This window comes from Leptodactylus fuscus, chromosome 3 (assembly GCF_031893055.1).
Source record: "Leptodactylus fuscus isolate aLepFus1 chromosome 3, aLepFus1.hap2, whole genome shotgun sequence".
Taxonomy (NCBI): Eukaryota; Metazoa; Chordata; class Amphibia; order Anura; family Leptodactylidae; genus Leptodactylus; species Leptodactylus fuscus.
The window spans coordinates 50,175,510-50,195,059 of record NC_134267.1 but is presented as its reverse complement, the minus strand read 5'-3'; the positions used below and the strand labels follow the sequence as shown (position 1 = coordinate 50,195,059).

The 19,550-nt window shown below is 45.6% G+C and overlaps 1 protein-coding gene across 2 annotated transcripts; it reads right to left on the bottom strand.

Annotated features, from left to right (window-relative positions):
* Window positions 1–1,131: 1,131 nt before the first annotated feature.
* On the bottom strand, window positions 1,132–18,295 carry FAM161A (FAM161 centrosomal protein A). 2 transcript variants are annotated; one of them, XM_075266576.1, is made up of 7 exons: window positions 18,155–18,295; window positions 17,637–17,872; window positions 5,903–7,072; window positions 5,201–5,362; window positions 3,107–3,206; window positions 1,839–1,993; window positions 1,132–1,419 (listed from the first exon to the last, which is right to left on the bottom strand). In XM_075266576.1, the coding sequence occupies exons 1-7, from the start codon at window positions 18,293–18,295 to the stop codon at window positions 1,284–1,286; spliced, it is 2,100 nt and encodes a 699-aa protein (XP_075122677.1). In that variant the 3' UTR covers window positions 1,132–1,283. The 2 variants fall into 2 exon arrangements, with proteins under 2 accessions (XP_075122677.1, XP_075122678.1); XM_075266577.1 differs by lacking the exon at window positions 5,201–5,362.
* Between the last annotated feature and the right edge of the window lie 1,255 nt (window positions 18,296–19,550).

Genomic DNA, 19,550 nt, shown 5'->3' with positions numbered 1-19,550 from the left:
CAGCTAAAAATAAAGACATAACAGACATTTACATTCTAGAAAATATATTATTTAAAGTCACATTATCAAATATAAAATCAATTACATCATATTTTACAGGTAAAGAATAAATTAATTGAAAAATAAAATTTTTAAAATGTCTAAATCTCTGAAAATTTGTAATTAAAAAGAATATGTAGGCTTATTCTAAAGGATCCCATCCTCGGATAAAACCAGCTGTGTACCTGCAAAACCCATAGGCTACATTATATGATTTGTCAGTGGATCCTACTAATTCAGGAAACATCTGCTGACAATCTAATTTATAAAGGTGAATCCTGACAGTCCCCTGGCTTGGCCTGATGGTGGACAGTGTTGGATGGGTAGCAGTAATTCCCATGAGGTAATGTGGTGTCAGTTGCATCTACCATTTTATAATCTCACTCCTCTTATTAAAATAAAATGCCTGCATTGTGGAGTTGAATATACACAGTCCAGTCACATTAATGGGACCACCTGTCAAAATCCAGAATAACCACCTTTCGCAGAGTGGAACGCTGCGAGACATGCAGGAAGAGAGGGGATGTTGTGATGATGTTCACTGGGATGTTGAGCCATGCCGACTCCAGTGCCGTGGCGAGCTCCGCTAGGTTACGCGGTTGAGCATCCATGGCACAAAAACACGATTGAGGTGATCCCATAGATTCTCGATTGGGTTCAAGTCCGGGGAATTTGCTGGCCAAGGGAGTATGGTAAATTCATCCTGGTGCTCCTCGAACCACGCACGTACACGGCGAGCTTTATGACATGTCACTGCTGAAATGATGCTTTGTTTTCCTGCTATGTGAACCCATTGTTTACATAGCGTTGCTATAACCAGGGACCTGTGAGATACGACAAGTGACATCACTTGCAATCAGTACAGCTAATTGCAGCTTGTAAATTGCAGTCCGTTATCTCTCTATGTAAACACACAGCTAACAGTGAATCTGTTCTGTACAAGCATCTGCATATTATCTGATCTGCATAAGTATTGTGATACCTCATAGTGTCCCGTTCAGCAAGCTGGGGGGAGGGTGGGGATACAGGAAGTGAGAAGAACAGACTGCAGTCAGACTGCTTTAACAGTGAGATGGGAAAACCCGTTTAATAGTCCAATGGCTCCCCACTGAACTACCAAGTGGCACTACCCAACCTGTCCACCATATGATACCATTATATTTGCCTATCATGATTAAATATTTATGAAGTGATCACACAATATGATTTGGTAACAGGCATGGCACCAGGTAAGATGCAACTGACTACATCTGCTCTTCAATGTGATCTTCATCAGTACTGTACTCTCCATATTTCTCATCCTCAGACTGATTTTTCTGAGTCTCATCTTCTTCACCATGTTCTTGTAAATCCTCTATTTCCAATGTACCTTCAGAGCTCCTTTAAAAAATAAATAGAACATTTTTAAAACTTAAAGGGGACCTTTCCACACCATATTTGCTTATTGATTCTGTGTATACATAAACAAATATGCCTGCATGGCAAGAGAGCAGCCCGACTCGCAGAATTTAAACATGTCAGGAGCGGTGTTGTCCCTGCGGGAGTGTCAGCACACAGATTTAATATTGGTGACCTCCCACAAGGACATGCCATCATTATTAGAAAGCAGATAACCCCTATACAAAGTGTCAAGAGGGGTACAGAAAGAATTGAAAATTAAACTTCCGCACTGAGTTTTTTTCCAGTTCAAAAAAAAAAAAGAATGTGGCTATCGGGTATTCTCACACAGAAGCAATGCTCTGTATTAAAGAGATTTACGGCCATTGTTGTAAAGGCTATGTACGTAAGGAAAGAATTACCTCTCTTCATCATCTAAGCTGGACAAGTCCTCCCTGGTACGCTCAGGGCCTCGTAGGGATGCGGAGTGCCCTTTTCTTGACACAAAATCATCGCATAAACCGAGATCTCTGAGCACACTAGAATAATGCTTCTCTGCGCACAGACGGGCATTCTTCTGCAAAATAAATAAAAGTAATGTCTTCAATATGGAGGAAACCATTAAAATATCTAACGCCATAAATCAACGCCCGCAGAGCTATTGCATATAACAGTGTTTGAAGATGTAGGGCAGAGAAGTCCTGATATAAGAATGTATACTAACTTTGCCCCCCGTGATCAGTAGAATGGGCGTTGCAAGCCCCTTGTTCCTCCTTAGTGCACCCCAGGAGTAAGGAGATGCTTCAATGTAACATTGGTGGTGAGGCATGACACCTGCCATTCTATTTTGTGTCTACAGGAATCACTTGGAGAGCTAAGCAAAGTGCTTGACTGTATCCAACAGCCCCATAGACAGTGGATCCTTTTTTGCATCCAGTGAATCAATCTAGTAAATGGATGTTAAAAACCTGATGTGAATAGCCCATTAGGATGATGACTTGTTAAAGGGATACTCTGAAGGGCTGTGGAATTGGTAGCCCACACCACCAATTCCAACTCTTAAATGGCTGACAGCCATGGTCAGGGAGAAGCAGAAGATCCTGAAATTCTTTAAATGGAATGCCTATGAAATTACACATCTAATTATACAGTATTAATAATTGTATAATATAATCACAAATAATTTATCATTATTAATATTTTGAAGCTGGAGCTGGTATTTTTTTCTCCAACTCCCCCAAAATTGGTCCCAATTCCAACTCCAGAGCCCTGTTATTCTGGTCATAATTTAACTGGGGATAAGGGTAACCTACTGATCAGGGAGGCTCCGCTGGCAGACCCCCACTGATCAGTAGGTTACCATTATCATGTGAACTGTGGAGTTTTGCACCCCAATTTGAAAGGAGTAGCAGGCTGGAAATGTCACCACCACTCCATCCATGTCAATGGCAACTACCAGAAATAGCAGAAAGTACAGCAGTCAGTTATCTCAACCGAACCCGCACTGAAATGAATAGAAATGCACATTTATGATTGCTGCTCTGTACCGCTCCACAGTTACATTTTCAGTAGGGATCACAGCGGTCGACCCCACTGATAAGTGAGTTACTCGCTATACAGCGGTGACTTGTAATGTCCAGAATAGACCTTTATGGATTTTATCTTAAAAAAAAACCTTCAAAATACAAACCTGTGTGGCCCTCTCCAATAAGAACGGTGTCTGGGAGACCCTTTCCTTCATTGCATCCAGCTCTTGCATGTACTCTCTTGTCCTCTGCTTTTCATTTTTCCTATTATAGAAAAGTAAAGGTAACAGAGCAATGTTTCGTTATAACAGAGTTACATGACAAGGGTCAGTGGTTTCTTTGTATCTGAGAGTCTGTCATTAGGCTTCTCTCTCTATATTTCTGCACCACTGCCAGGCCCTGTGCTCTGCATAGTAATAACAGCGAGTCTGTAATACCTATGAAGTCTTCACCACCTTGTGGCAGGATATTATTACAGGCTGCACGGATATAGAACAGAAGACAAGAGCAGTACAGCCGGCTGCTCATACATAAAGCTGCACCATGTACAGGAATCTGTCACAAGTTACTCTCTCCTGTGACAATGCGACTCCCCATCGTGCAATGGAATAAAATACTAAAGAAATTAGACGTTCTCTTTGATTTACCGAATTAAATCTGTTATACCTACTTTTTAATATTCTAGCTTTAATACAAAAAATCCATTGAACGAGAACATTCCAGTAAACATTCACAGACTTAAAGCTGTACAGATCTAGTCCTGTTCACAGAGGAGAAGGTGACATTGTATCCAGGCTAAGGTATCCATTTTTAGCTTTAACTTTCCACTTAGGCCTGGTTTACATCTGTGTTCGGTATTCTGTTTGGGGAGTCTGCTTGGGCACCCCTCAAATGGAATATTTAACGCATTGACAAGTGGTGTGCAATGAAACCACATGGTCCCCATAGACTATAATGGGGTCCATGTGTTTTCTGTGTGGTGTCCGCATGAGTCATGTGGAGAGGAAAGTGCTTTTCTCTCCGCATGTTCCATGTGGACACCACACGGAAAACACATGGACCCCATTATAATCTATGGGGTTCGTTTGCTTTCATTACTCACCACTTGTCAACGCATTCGGTACTCCATTCAGTGGGTGCCCAAGCGGACTCCTCGAACAGAATACCGAACACAGATGTGAACCAGGCCTTTTTGCATTATGAGCACAAATGTCTTCTGGCCTGAGTTTGTTACAATGTATCATTGCAGGAAAAATATATCACCCTAGAGGCAATGCTGCTAAACTCTATAGAATTTCCAAAATGGAGTTTCATTGTAGCAAACTCACAGGCTGGGTTCACATTTGTGTCAGAGTCTCCAATGCAGAAACCACCGAAAATCGGCAGAGAAAAAGGTCCTGCATGGAGGACTTTTTTCTCAGTCACTTTCAGTTATAGTGAATTATAGTGAATGGGGTCTGCCAATCTCCGCTGTTATAAAGGTCCGGCTCTCCAATGTTCAGACCGAAAGACCTAAACGACGAAGACCACAGCGTTAGCATGAACAGTATTAGGTCTATACAACCTTTGGATGTAAATAACTGTTAGGGTGAGTTCACACGGAGTAAAGTGCCGCTTGATGTGGTACGTATACGCCGCGTGAGCTTTTGCGGGCCGTATACGCTCCAATTGATTTCAATGGGAGCCGGGATCGTATACGCGGCGCTATTTTGCGGCCGCAAAATAACGCCGCGTCTACGATCCTCACTCCCATTGAAATGAATGGGAGCTTTGGCGGAGCGCAATCTGCCGACACGTGTATACATGCCAGATTGCGCTCCACTTTCCTCCGTGTGAACTCACCCTTATATCAACTGACAGAAAGGCTCTGTGCACAGTCACAACCAAAATGACTTACTGTCCCACTGCAATGAAAAGAGAAATGTTTCTGCTAACGTACATCCAGAAAGTTAGGGAACTAATGGAAGGTTGTAAGATCAGACTACACACGGTTTGACTGTAGTCTGTTACCATGAGGACGCATAAGCTTGCACGGGAGCTGTAGACATAATTTTTTAATCAAGTCTATTCACAACGCCACTTGAGATTTTCATGGGGTCAATTGCAAAATGCTTGTGAAAGTGCACATAGCAATAAAGATCATTAGAAATATGAGGCATTTTCCATCATCCAATGATAAAACTAGAATTACTAATCTAATTTTCTAATCTATCTTCCCAGGTAACCCTGGAATCTATTCAGTGTCTACGAATTATTACCTCAATTCTTTTAATTTACTAAGTGCCTTTGGGGTTTGGTCTGAGTGAATAGCTTTAGCTTTCCTACTTATGTGTTTCTTCAGGGCTTTCTCTCTATCCCTCCTCCTTGTTTGTCTCTTTTTCTCCTCTTCTTCCTTTTTTAATTTTTCTTCAATAGACTTCCTACAAAGTGGGAACACACATGGACTGACATTTGATGTAATATCTAAGTTTTTGCTAGGACCATAAAGGGAGAGGACTCTAAGGGGGACAAGGATCCTTTTACCTAACCTACAGCTACTCTAATAAGGAAACGGATAAGATGGGATGTATTCTCCTAAGGATGCATGGAATCTAGGCTTTGGCCAGAATCAATGACCAGTAATAGGTTTAGATCAGCCACATGTGTCATTTTAGGTCTGGATCCCATTTGGAAGGGTGTCCTACCAAATCTCTTGTAAATGAATTAGGTCTTGAATGCCGACTATAGATTCAATGCATCTTAGTTACTGGACTGTGTCACGTATAGAGATGAGCGAACACTGTTCGGATCAGCCGTTCCGAACAGCACGCTCCCATAGAAATGAATGGAAGCACCTGGCACGGCGACCGGCTGCCGGCAAAGTGTACGTGCCAGGTGCTTCCATTCATTTCTATGGGAGCGTGCTGTTCGGAACGGCTGATCCAAACAGTGTTCGCTCATCTCTAGTCACGTATAGTTACCTAATAGCCCGATCTCTCCTTTCAGAAGACTCTGTAGATCTCGGAGTGACAACTGGAGCGTCTTCACGCGGAGATAACCCTGCAGAATTTTTCCATGACTGGTTCCTAGGAGTTTTATATGGCCACCGAGTCTCCTTGAGCATTTCTTCGTCTGTTTCAATATCTTTAAGGATTTTCCCCTTGTTTGATGGAATTTTGGAGGTGCGTAAATTAAAGGGGTCACAAATAGTGACATGTTTTGCATCTTTATTTTTTAAGAGGCTTTTCTGGTGATTTTCATGTAGAACTTTAAAATTGGGTATCTGTGTATTGATTTTTGGCCTATGGCTTTGTTCCTTTTGCGGCTCTTGACATCTGGTTTTTATACTTCTTGAACTAGCCTTACAGGCCAATGTGCTGGTAGGGTATGAGGAGCTGCGCAGAAGTTCTTCAGATCTCATATGTATCCTAATCCGCCTGTATAGTTCTTCTTCTTTTAGTCTTTCACTACCAGAGGTTCCATATATAGATTTTGGGACTGGCTTTGCTTTAAAATGTTTCAAGCTGTGGACTGAATGAGGAAGATCATTCAGCTGCATCTTCCGGTCTTGTTTCTTGCGCTCTTCTCGCTCAGTAAACAAGAACGGTTTCTGAGACGCTAGAAGTATGTCTTTGCTTCTCTCTTTCACAAAATTTCGTCTTTCCTCATTTCTTTCCACAATCTCATGGTACAGGGGGAGATAAACTGATGCAGGCACAGGATTCGCTCGAAATTTCTTCTGACATTCTGCTTCTTCCTCAAGTCTCTTCTTCAACAAATTGTTCTCCATCTCAATTTCTGATTTGGACTTGACATTCATTTCTTTTTTCTTGGATTCTCTAACCGTCATCTCGAATGGTTGCGGGATGGTGACTCTGTGTGACCATTCTTTACTCTTACTTTTGGCAGCCTTACGTTTAGACTGCTGCTTCTCGAAATCTGTTTTCTTGATATACTCTTCCACTGTAAATCCATTCCACATTTGACCAATTTTCTCTTGGACAGATATAGAATCATTTGTGTCACTGTCATCGCCTCCATCAGATAGGTCATCCAAGGATGATTTTGATAAGCCAGAGGAGCTGACATTGTGCTTTAGAAAGCAGCATCCACATTCAGTGGGCTGTGAAGATTTCTGCTCCCACTCTGACCTAGAAATTAAGAAATTATATAAGAAATTTATAGGCAAAGGAGTCAGACAACTGCGATATGTCTAAAGGCACAAGTAAAAAAGTAAGACAAACCTGATAATTTTGGCAGGCCAAGGCAATTATCTAATGTATATGGAAGTCTCCCACAGGGAAGGGAGGGTGGAGAATGTTGAATTTCAGTACATGATCCTTTTGTTCTCACTGAAGATAAGCTGCCACTAAAGTGTCTGACACTGGCTTACTCCACTCTTGTGACTGAAGACACTTGCTCGCTGAGCCAAGCGTTTATGTGTATATGGGGACTGGGAGGAATTGCTGACAGATAAAAGGGATCCTATCATTTAAACACTTTTTTTTCTAGTTGACACGTCGGAATAGCCTTAAGAAAGGCTATTCATCTCCTACCTTTATCAGTCGCCTCCAGCCCACCATTCGGTAGAAATACCGGTTTTTACCGGTATGCAAATGAGTTATTTCGCAGAAGTGGGGGTGTCCCCAATGCTGCTAGAGAACTCTCTCCAGTCACGCCTCCATCTTCAACAGCAACCGCGTCTTCTTACGGCTGGGGTCACACTCCGCTCTTGCGCGCATGTATAGTACGCTCCTGTAGTTCTCCGTAGAACTACAGGAACATTTTTGGGAGGCCACTCTTGCTCTTATAGTTCAATACAGGAGCGTAATGCGCAGGCGTTGGAGGTTGGACCGAGACGGAAGACAGAAGAGACGGGGTTGCAGCTGAAGATGAAGGCGTCGCTGGAGTGAGCTCTCGGGCAGCAGTGGGGATGGGGCTGGGGCCCGCCCTCATTGCTGCGGAGAACTCATTTGCATACCGGTTAAAACTGATATTTCTAAGGAACGGCTCCGCGGAGACCACGTAAAGGTAAGAGACGAATAGCCTTTCTTAAGGCTATTCTGATGTGGTAATTAGAAAAGATGTTGTTTTAGTGGTAGAATCCCTTTAAAAAAAAAATGAACAAAACTAAAAATAAATAAAATTTTAAAGAGGACCTTTCATGCTTTGGGGCACAGGCAGTTCTGTGCCCTAGGTAAAGAAGTTTCAGTCCCGGTACCGTAGCTCTTTACAGTCAGAAGGGCGTTCCTGACAGTCTGTCAGGTACGTCCTTCTTCAAAGCAGCGCCTATCACACTGTACAGTGTGAGCGGGGAGGAAAGCCCCCTCCCTCTGCTCACAGTGCTCGTCCATAGACAAGTATTATCAGGACCGAAAGCTCTTTACCCGGGGCACAGATCGGGAAAGCCGACAGTGTGCTGAATTCAGTGCACTGTCGGCTTTCCAGCAGTATATAGAACTGCCTCTGCCCCAAACCATGAAAGGTCCTCTTTAAATCACCTCCTTCTCTATTTTACAATTACAAATAAATACATCTTAAAAATGGAACCACTAAGCCAGGCAGAGATAAGATGTGCTCAGACTTAAAGAGGAACTGCCTCATGTACAAAATGCTAAATGACAAATATCATTAGATCTCCGCGAGCAACACTTCACTGAAAACTAGATTTATGAGAGAATTATGCTCAAATTTAATTGTATTTTTTTTCTATAATGAGAGCTGAAGAACAACTTTTCTCACTAATGGGATACATAAATAGTACAATATATTGTGTACTCCCCCCCCCAAGCTTAGCAGTGGATGTACCCAGTCAGAACATGCCAGAGGAGCTCCAATCAGCATGTACTCCCAAAAGGAATAGCGCGCACCGCTCTGCAAACTAGTATGTTTTATATTAAATAAATAAATAAATAAAGAAGATTTTTTTTAAATATTAAAACTACAACAACAATTAGGCTGTGGAAACGCAGATTTTTTTTTTGCATATGCTGCTGTGGTTTTTCGAGCCAAAGCCAATGATAGCTACAAAAGGAATGGGAAATATATAGGAAGTTGTTATACGGCTCCTTCTGTTCATCCACCCCTGGCTTTGGGTTAAAAAAACGCAATAAAGGCCTTTCTTATTCACGATGCTGGAACTCTTCAGCCTCCACCAGAGTCAATCTAGTTCTATCTGCCCCCTTCCCAATTGGAAACGGCACGCGCCAGGGTTGCCCCCTCTCCCCGTTAATCTTCGTCCTGACCCTAGAGCCTTTGCTTAGGAGGATTAGGGCCAATCCCATTGTAGCAGGCCTTGAGCAAGGGGGTACACACGTAAAGATTGCCGCTTATGCGGATGAACGTCTGTTTTTTCTGCGAGACCCTAGCCTATCCCTCCCTGTCCTGATGTCCAAACGCCAGGAGTTCCAGAGCCCTACCAACTTTAAGATAAACCTTCAGAAATCGGACGTGCTTAATGTCTCGCTCCTGAGTGGGCTCCAGTCCTCTTTACAGTCCTCTTTTCCTCTTTCAGTGGTCTAACTCTACTATCCAGTACTTGGGGGATTGGATCTCCGGTGATTTGGGTTCTCTCTATTCCAGGAACTACTTTCCCCTTCTTCGGACTATTAGGTTTGACTTGAAGAGGTGGTCTAAGGGCACGTATACATGGTTTGGCCAATGTTCTATTTACAAGATGAATGTTATTTCTCGCCTGCTCTACCTGCTCCAAACTCTGCTGATCCATGTGCCGCCCGTCTTCTTTAAGCTCTTGTACAGTGATCTTTTGCACTTTGTTTGGCATGGCAAGCATACCAGACTAGTCCGCTCAACTCTTACCTTGCCAAAGCAGTGGGGGGGTTTGGGCCTTCCAGATCCTCGCTGTTATGTCAGTCCAGGTAGCTGCAACGGGGCTAAGGAATAGCAGTAGGAAATCTTGCCCTGCACTACTCCCACTAGCTATCCCGGTCCCTGCCTCACGGGTGTGGGTCGGCTGTTCTCAGGCTAAGCCTGACCCCGACAGCTCCTCTCTCACTGATACCGTAGGCCTAGAGGGAAGTGGGAGAAGGAATGCCCTATAAGACCTCTAGGGACTGGAGACTAAAGGGGTCACCCCTAATGAACAAGTGAAGCTGCTACTGACAGGGACTGACAAGGGTGTGCGCTGACTAACAACACAAGCAGCACACAGGAAACATGTGGGAAAGGATTCCCCCAAACCAATATGGGAAGGAACCTTACACTAGGAAACAAACACAGGGAAACTGAGTAGAAATCAAAGGATAAGGCAATTCACTCACACAGTCAATTACACACAGAGGAAGGATTGGTGAAGACAGAAGGGAAAACACACAAACCAACTCGTTCACCCAAACCTCCCAAAAACCAACCACGGAACTTCCTCTATCCCAGATAACCACCTACTCCTCCTGCTAAGGCCTAGCTCTGTAAAAGCGACACTCAGCACAGAACCATGGGAGGCATGGGTTTAAATACAGAGTAGAGACCACTCCTCCCAGGTGCAAATGGGAGTACAGACTAATCAACCAGGAAATAAAGCTGCCTACCATCAGTGCGCACGTGCAAGTCAGAAGGTGTGCACCAATACTCACGACAGGACAACCCCGCAGCGCCAGGATGCCACCCCAGACACTGCGCAGCCAAAAACTCCCCAGGTAATAAAAATAGAAAGTAATGAACCTAAATACTCCTAACAGGATCCTCCCCTCAAGGAGAAGACTCCGGATTCTCTAGGAGCATCCTTCTTTGGGAACTCCTTGTGGAATTTCTCCACGAGTCTGGGGGCTGACATATCCGACTCCAGAACCCAAGAATTATCCTCAGGACCGTATCCCTTCCATGCCACCAGATACCGTAGCTTCCCCCGAACATATTTGCTATCCAGAACTCGGGATATCTCATACTCCCCGGACTCAGAAACTGGTCGAACCTTAACTGGAGACGTTCCCTTCTTGGCCTTCTTTAACAAGGAGACATGGAACACCCGGTTTATCTTCCACTTTTTAGGTAGTTGCAGCTGCGCCGCCACTTCATTTACCATCTTGATGATCTTAAAAGGACCCACAAACCTGGGACCCAGCTTCTTGCTAGGAACCTTCAACCTGATATTCTTGGTGGACAACCAAACCATCTCACCAGGGAAGAACTGCAACTCTCCTCTCTTCCTATCCGCCTGGACCTTAGCCTGGTGCGACGCCCGCACCAGATTCTCTCGGATACGGGACCATACCCCTTGCAGCTTTTTAGAAAATAGCTCCTCCTCCGGAACTGGGGAAGAAATGGAAGAAAATACTCCGAAAACAGGATGTCTACCACCGAAGCAAAAAAAAGGTGTGGTACCTGTGGCATTGGAATCATGGTTGTTTAGGGAAAATTCTGCCAGGGGGAGAAAGTCAGCCCAATTATTCTGGTTCTCTCGAACAAAACACCTCAAAAACTGTTCCACATCCTGATTCTTCCTCTCTGTTTGTCCGTTAGACTCTGGGTGGAACCCGGAGGAAAACGACAGTGTAACTCCCAACCTGCTGCAAAAAGCCCGCCAGAATTTAGCCACAAATTGCGGTCCCCTGTCCGAAACGATCTCCTCAGGAAGACCATGCAACCTTACAATTTCTTTAATAAACGCCTCTGATAGTGTCTTGGCACATGGCAGCCTGGAAAACGGTATCAAATGGCACATTTTCGTGAAGCGGTCAACGACTACCCAAATGACCGTGAAACCCTTAGACACCGGAAGGCCCGTGATGAAATCCATAGACAGATGAGTCCAAGGTGCCTTAGGAGGTTTCAATGGATGTAGAAGACCGTGGGGACGGGTATGCGACGCCTTGGCTCTTGCACAGACCGAACAATTTTGAACAAACTGCAAGACATCCTTACTCCACCCTGGCCACCAAAAATTCCTAGACACCAATCTCATGGTCTCTGAAACCCCCGGGTGACCAGCAAGAACCGACTCGTGACACTCCCTCAGGAGACTTTGTCGGAGAGTAGTTGGGACAAAAAGCTTGTTTCTAGGTATCTTGGAAGGTGCAGCGTGTTGCGCTTCGATCAAGGCCTTCTCCAATTTCGCGCCCAATATTGCTACCACCACTCCATCCCCAAGAATAGTGGCAGGCGCCTCTCGTTCCTCCTCAGTCGACATATACCGGGATAAAGCATCAGCCTTAACATTCTTCGAACCCGGCACATAAGTCACGGAAAAATGGAACCGCGCAAAAAATAGAGCCCATCTGGCCTGCCGTGCATTTAATCTCTTCGCCGACCCAAGATAAACCAAATTCTTGTGGTCAGTAAATACCTGGACTGGCCTTCTGGCCCCCTCCAGGAAATGACGCCAATGTTCGAACGCTAGTTTTATTGCCAGTAGTTCCCTATCTCCGATGTCATAATTCCGTTCAGAGGCAGAGAATTTCTTAGAAAAGAAGGCACAGGGATACGTACCCTCCTCGAACTCCTGAGAAAGTACTGCTCCCACCCCCACCGAGGAGGCATCCACCTCCACTCGGAAGGCCAACCTCTCATCCGGCTGTCTCAAAATGGGAGCGGACGAGAATCGCTTCTTCAATTCTTCAAACGCGGCTAGCGCCTCTGGCGACCACTTAGCACAGTCAGCCCCCTTCTTAGTCAAGTCCGAGATGGGTTTCACAACCTCAGAAAATCCCTTGATAAACTGGCGATAATAGTTGGAGAACCCCAAGAACCGTTGGACCGCCTTTAGGTTCTCAGGTCGCGGCCACTCCAAGACTGCCCTGACCTTCTCAGGGTCCATCTCGAATCCCTTTTCCGATAGGATATAACCAAGAAAACATAATTTATTGACCGCGAACACACATTTCTCCAGCTTAGCACTTAATTGGTTAACCCTCAGGAGATCTAAAACCTCTCTCACTCTCTCCCAATGAGTCTCCAAATCCGGGGTGTAAATGAGTATATCGTCCAGATAGACCACAACCCCCCTCCCTGTGACGGCACTTAGTACATCATTAATAAAATTCTGAAAAAACGCAGGCGCATTGGTTAGACCGAAAGGTATCACAAGATTCTCAAAGTGTCCTAGGGGTGTGTTAAACGCTGTTTTCCACTCATCCCCCTTCTTGATTCTCAGCAAGTTATACGCCCCACGTAAATCTATTTTACTAAACCAGCGGGCTCCCGTAATCTGGCTGAATAGATCCGAGATCAACGGAATGGGATAGGGATTCCGCACCGTGATTTTGTTAATCTCCCTAAAATCCAAACAAGGGCGCAACCCTCCATCTTTCTTCTTTACAAAGAAAAACCCCACTGCTACTGGGGACTTAGATGGGCGAATATGCCCCACCTCTAGACTCCCCTCAATATACTCTTTGAGCGCCTCCCTCTCCGGAATAGTGAGATTGTACAACCGTGTCTTGGGTAGCACTGCATTAGGTATAAATTTAATCGAGCAATCATAGGTGCGATGTGGTGGTAATGTCTTGGCTGCCCTCTCCTCAAAGACCTCCCTGAACTCACATATTTCTTGAGGCAAATTGTCTATAGACAAAGACATAACGGATATGGGCAGACATCGACCATTACACCCCTGCCCCCAAGAAACTACTGACTCGGTCTCCCAGTTGATAATAGGGTTATGCTGCTTCAGCCAGGGCCACCCCAACACTACTTGTGCTGCTAATTTAGACAACAAGAACAAGTCAATCTCTTCCCGGTGGCCACCCACAACAAACTCCAGACCCTCCACCTGTTTGGAGATGACAGCTTGCTGTAGAGGGGTCTTATCAATAGCCCACACCGGTATCTGAGACTTCAAGACCAAAGGACTCACCCTTAATTGCTCACAAAACTCTGAGTCAATAAGGTTGACTGCCGAACCACAATCAACCAAAATCCGGCACTTCTGCCCATTTACCCATCCTTCAAGGGTTAACCCGGCAGTCTGAGTACAGGAAATATGCACACCTCCTTCCTTAGTAGGTTTTCTCCCTTTAGCCTCAATAGACCTGGGGTTATTACTCTCCTTGGCGAACCATTCTCTGGAGGGGCATACCCTTGCTACATGTCCCATCCCTCCACACACAAAACAGCGTACTGTGCGGGACCCTTCACTCTTGGGTCTAGCACTTCGCAGTGGCCCCAATCTGCATGGGTTGGTCCCCCGGGTCCTCTCTAAAAACAGAGAATTGAGGAGGGCTAACCCTCCTAGGACTCTTGTCTCCACGCTCCCGGAGGCGCCGTCCAACTCTAATTGCCAGCTGCATGGCCTCATCTAGATCTCCCGGAACAGGGTGAGAAACTAGATGGTCTTTAACCTGGTCCGAGAGCCCTGTCTCAAACTGACTAAGTAGAGCGGGGTCATTCCAGTGTACTTCTGCTGCCCACCTACGAAACTCTGTGCAATATTTCTCTATAGCGTGATCCCCTTGCACCACACGTCGTAGGTTATACTCAGCCGTGCGTACCCTGTCTGGGTCGTCATACTGGAGAAAAACGCCTCTACAGTTAGTAAGCAAGCTGAGTCGGCTGGTAACGAATGTGCCCAGATGAGGGGATCATCTCTCAATAAAGTAATAATAATCCCAACTCTCTGTACCTCAGAACCGGAGGAAAACGGCCGTAGCCGGAAATACAAAAGACAGTCCTTTTGAAATCGGAAAAAAAATGACCTCTTACCTCGGAAGGGTTCAGGTAAGCTGACTTTTGGCTCCAGAGGCCGACCCACAGGGGCGCCACTCACCTGCCTCTGTATGCCCTCCACCTGAGAGGCTGTGTGTTGAGCCAACTGCTGTAACTGAGATACGCCAGAAGCTTGGATGGCATCCATTCGTAGCTTGATCCCCTCCATCTCAGTGGAAATCTGCTGCACCGCCTGGTACAGCTGTTTCAGGTCCGTCATAATGCAAACGAACCTTTTTTTTTTTTTTTTTTTTACGGCTGAGTGTACTGTTATGTCAGTCCAGGTAGCTGCAACGGGGCTAAGGGATAGCAGTAGGGAATCTCGCCCTGCACTACTCCCACTAGCTATCCCGGTCCCTGCCTCACGGGTGTGGGTCGGCTGTTCTCAGGCTAAGCCTGACCCCGACAGCTCCTCTCTCACTGATACCGTAGGCCTAGAGGGAAGTAGGAGAAGGAATGCCCTATAAGATCTCTAGGGACTGGAGACTAAAGGGGGTCACCCCTAACGAACAAGTAAAGCTGCTACTGACAGGGACTGACAAGGGTGTGCGCTGACTAACAACACAAGCAGCACACAGGAAACATGTGGGAAAGGATTCCCCCAAACCAATATGGGAAGGTACCTTACACTAGGAAACAAACACAGGGAAACTGAGTAGAAATCAAAGGATAAGGCAATTCACTCACACAGTCAATTATACACAGAGGGAGGATTGGTGAACACAGAAGGGAAAACACACAAACCAACTCGTTCACCCAAACCTCCCAAAAACCAACCACGGAACTTCCTCTATCCAAGATAACCACCTACTCCTCCTGCTAAGGCCTAGCTCTGTAAAAGCGACACTCAGCACAGAACCATGGGAGGCATGGGTTTAAATACAGAGTAGAGACCACTCCTCCCAGGTGCAAATGGGAGGACAGACTAATCAACCAGGAAATAAAGCTGCCTACCAACAGTGCGCGCGTGCAAGTCAGAAGGTGTGCACCAATACCCACGACAGGACAACCCCGCAGCGCCAGGATGCCACCCCAGACACTGCGCAGCCAAAAACTCCCCAGGTAATAAAAATAGAAAGCAATGAACCTAAATACTCCTAACACTCGCAAGTACTACAAGGCCACTATGCTTCAAGGAGTCATGGACTGGTGCCACCACTCCACTTTCAAGCAATGGATCTCCCTGGAGAGCGCCGTCTCCGTTCCTCCCCTCCATCTTTTCCCCTGGCTGGACTCCTTGCCCCCATCCACTTTAAGGTCTAATCCCACCATTGACCCTACCCTTCAGGTGTTCAAACCCCTTTTTTAGTAAGGAGCAGATCTCCCCTTCCCTCTCTTCCCTGTTTTCCATTCTAGGTAATCCTGCCTTCCCGGCGGGCCTCTCCCCGGTGCCCTTCTGGCATTGGCGCGAGGCGGGCAGGCAGAGGGCATTACACTTCCGTACTGGGAACTCTTGGCGTTCGCATGGGGATCTGCTTTCATACCAGCCAGGTTCTCCAGCTCTCCCATTTCCTCTCCTCGCTCCCCAGCTCTGCGAGCTAAGATAGGCCCCTCACGGTCTTTGAAAAGGCCTGTTCCGACTCTGGTTTGCTCAGGCATTCGCTCTCGGATTTCTATAAGCTTCTGGTCTCCCCTCCTCTGGTCCAGAATTCTGGAGTTTTCCCACAGGAGTTCAATTGCTTGCAATATCAGGAGGCGGGTTACAAGACTGTCACTAGGTGGTACCATGTTCCATCTAAGCTACACAGGTTCTTCCCGTCCACCTCTCCAGTTTGCTGGCACTGTGGCACAGAGGAAGGGATGCATTTACACATCTTCTGGAGCTGCCCTGCGTTGAGGGGTTTCTTGGATGGTGTTCACCAATTGATTGTCCAGATCTTTCAGATTCCCCTTCCCTACACACCAGCCCTCTTCCTGCTTCACCTCTCGTACCTCCCTCTGTGGTCTTACCGCAGATCTGCTGTGCGCCACATGATTAATGCTGCTAGGGCATGTATCCCGGCGCTCTGAAAATCATCTTGTCCGCCCTCTCTTTGCCACTGGATCCGCTAGTGGATGATATTCATTGTATGAAGGACCTCACGGTGTACCTGAGGGTCGCGCGCAACGAGGCTTGGATGCCTTGGATTTTTTTTCCAGGGTACTCGACTCTATTGTGACCTGTTGCGCTGATGGCGTTCTGGTACCCTGGCTCCCACGTCTGGGTCCAGAGTCGCTCACCTCCCCCTTTACTTATTTATTATTTCCTTTCTTTCTTTTCTCTTTATTTCCCTTTTGTCTGACTGATTGGGATGTTTCATCGCACTGTAATTATTCATTGGCTCAATAATGTTCTTTATTATCGCATTTGGTCTTGTTCCTATTTTTGTCTCAGACCCTTTCTTGATCTGTGGGGATCGTTCTGTTGTTTGTATATATTGTTTTGTTATAAATAAAGAATTTTTTTTTTTTTTTTTTAAAACGCAATAAAATCTGCAACAAAAAAAGCTGCATTCCCACAACCTGGGGCTGTAGTCTAAAATGATTTTACTATATGGGCCATCAAAGGTTATATGGGAATTAGTTCTTATGCACCAAGTGAGCTGTAAACCTTCTGGTTTTCTCAGAGAAATAAAAGTTACTGAAAACTTTGAGAGTAAGAAATAATTTACAATTAACCTTCAGGGGCCATATCTTTTGAATGGGTAGGCAGACATGAATAAATAATAATTTAAAAAATAAATAAATAAAATGATGTATGGCATTTAGCATTTTGTACGGGGTGACAGATGTTCTTTAATCACATTTCATGGCATTTATCACACAGTCAGTGGGGGATGAATATCTGTGACTTGTAGCAGCGGGGAACGAGTGCCTTCCTTCTTGAGATTGGTGATTACCCCAAAAGTCACCCTGCTCTATCCATTCATAGATTATAGACACCACAAGCCCCAAAAGTATTATCCTAAAAACACAAAGTGAATTTGAGTTCCCCATTGCTGTCCTTTACAACCCAATAGTTGTACACTAACACACATTGTACACTGAAATACACTGCTTGTGATCAAACCTTCTTACCAGTAATGTGCCCTGGTCACAGGTTCTGTGTTCTGGACTCCATGCAGATGTAGTTTATTGTCATACATCTTCTCCAGCTGCTCCATGTTGAGTACATGGGCATTTTTTAACCTCTCAAGCTGCATGTAATACTCCCTCTCTGAGTGAATTTTAGATATGTCCAGGATCCAGTCCTGGCAGGTCGCCATTTTGCTAGATTCCTCTTCTTCAGTATCAGAATATGAATCAAGATCATCCTGTAAAACATGAAAATACGGTGGCTCAGTGGTTAGCACTTCAGCCTTGCAGCGCTGGAGTTCTAGGTTCAAATCCTGCCAAGGGCAACATCAGCAAGGAGTTTGTATGTTCTCCCCATGTTTGCATGGGTTTCCTCCAGGTACTCTCTTATGTAAAGCAGTCTATACTATAAATGTAACGTGTCTGCAATGTGGGCACCCACATACACTGTAACAGTACAAGCCCCGCCCACACTCGGGCACAGGCTAAAGCCATTCTATTACCCGCCATCACGTCCTCACCTGTCCTGGCCGCTCTTTGGACACCCGCAGCTTCTCCTCCTCCCGCCTCTCGTACAGGGTGAGGGGAGCCCGGGTGCGGGGGTTCACAGGGGTGCGGATACATGAAGTGGCCAGCACTGATTCCCGGTGAGAGGCCGCCATCAGGAGTACAAAGAACGGCTGTACTACTGCTGCCTGGCAACGGCAGACGCTACGGGGCCTGCATGGGGACAGAAAGCAGACAAGCGGATCAGAGGCTTGGAACAAAAGCTGCAGCAGATGGCGATAATCCGGGAGTACCATCTGCTGTGAAGCCTCAGGGGAGGGCAGCAGAGGGTGAGGGGGCACAGCAGTGTCATGTATCATAGTATCGCCTGCTAGAGCTGTAGAGAGGCTGGGATCGTGATATATACATACATGTATACATATATGTACATCAGACACATGGAGGGGTAGCTTGTGTGACTGGGACGATGGATGACTGAGGGCAATATGGCAACAAGCCAATACAGGAAAATCAGAAAACATGTATAAGGCTGCGGCCACACACTGCAGAAAATCAGCTGCGTTTTGTGTTGCAGATCTACAATAATGGCTTCAAAAGAAATGAGAAGCAGAGAAAGGAGCTGCTACTTCTCCTGTCTGTGGCTAAACAACGTAGGAAGAAAATCTGCAACAACAAACACAATGTATGGCCTCCATAATGCCCACCATAGAGATGACACAATTCCTCTCCTTACACCCACTCATATGTTGAAATTGAATTGACAGAACCACAAGTACGGGCAGAGATGGCACCTGCTCCACATTTTGCGGCTCTTCAATTCAGTTCGGACACACAGCTGTAAAAACTACATCTGTGAGTATTGGCCCATTGAAATCTATTGATCCATCCATACATTGTGCAATTGTGAATCTGGCCTATGCAGATAAAAACAGGATTGTATGCATGAGGCCTTACACCAAATAGTTTTACATAGGGAACACCAGCAACCTTGCACTCTGCTGATCATTTTAGGGAGGGCATCGCTCAGATCCCCACCAATAATACATTGATGGATTATTCCTAAACATGCCATACACTTTAGGCTATGTTCGCCAGTGCATTTTAGTCTCAGTAGGAGACTCTGTAACAGATTCCACTGACAATTGGAAGAGAGAAAAGTCCTGTCCTTCAGTATAAAGCTGGTAGAAACCAGATGGACCCCGTTGTAGTTTAAAGGGGCTCTATCAGCAAAATCATGCTGCTAGAGCCCCACATATGCGTGAATAGCCTTTAAAAAGGCTATTCAGGCACCGTAAATGTTATATTAAACTAACCCCCCCTGTTTTAAAATAATAACCTAAAAAAAGAATGTGCTCTACTTACGCATCGTGCACTCTGGGTGGGCATTCAGGGTGTGTCTTCATCTTCGTC

Excerpts from the sequence above, each read along its gene's own strand:
- FAM161A (XM_075266576.1), bottom strand. The coding sequence starts at position 18,295 with ATGGCGGCCTCTCACCGGGAATCAGTGCTGGCCACTTCATGTATCCGC. Across the intron at positions 17,873-18,154 it reads CCAAAGAGCGGCCAGGACAG|GATGATCTTGATTCATATTC; the intron begins GTGAGGACGTGA and ends CATGTTTTACAG. Across the intron at positions 3,207-5,200 it reads AGTAAATTAAAAGAATTGAG|GAAAAATGAAAAGCAGAGGA; the intron begins GTAATAATTCGT and ends TTTCTATAATAG.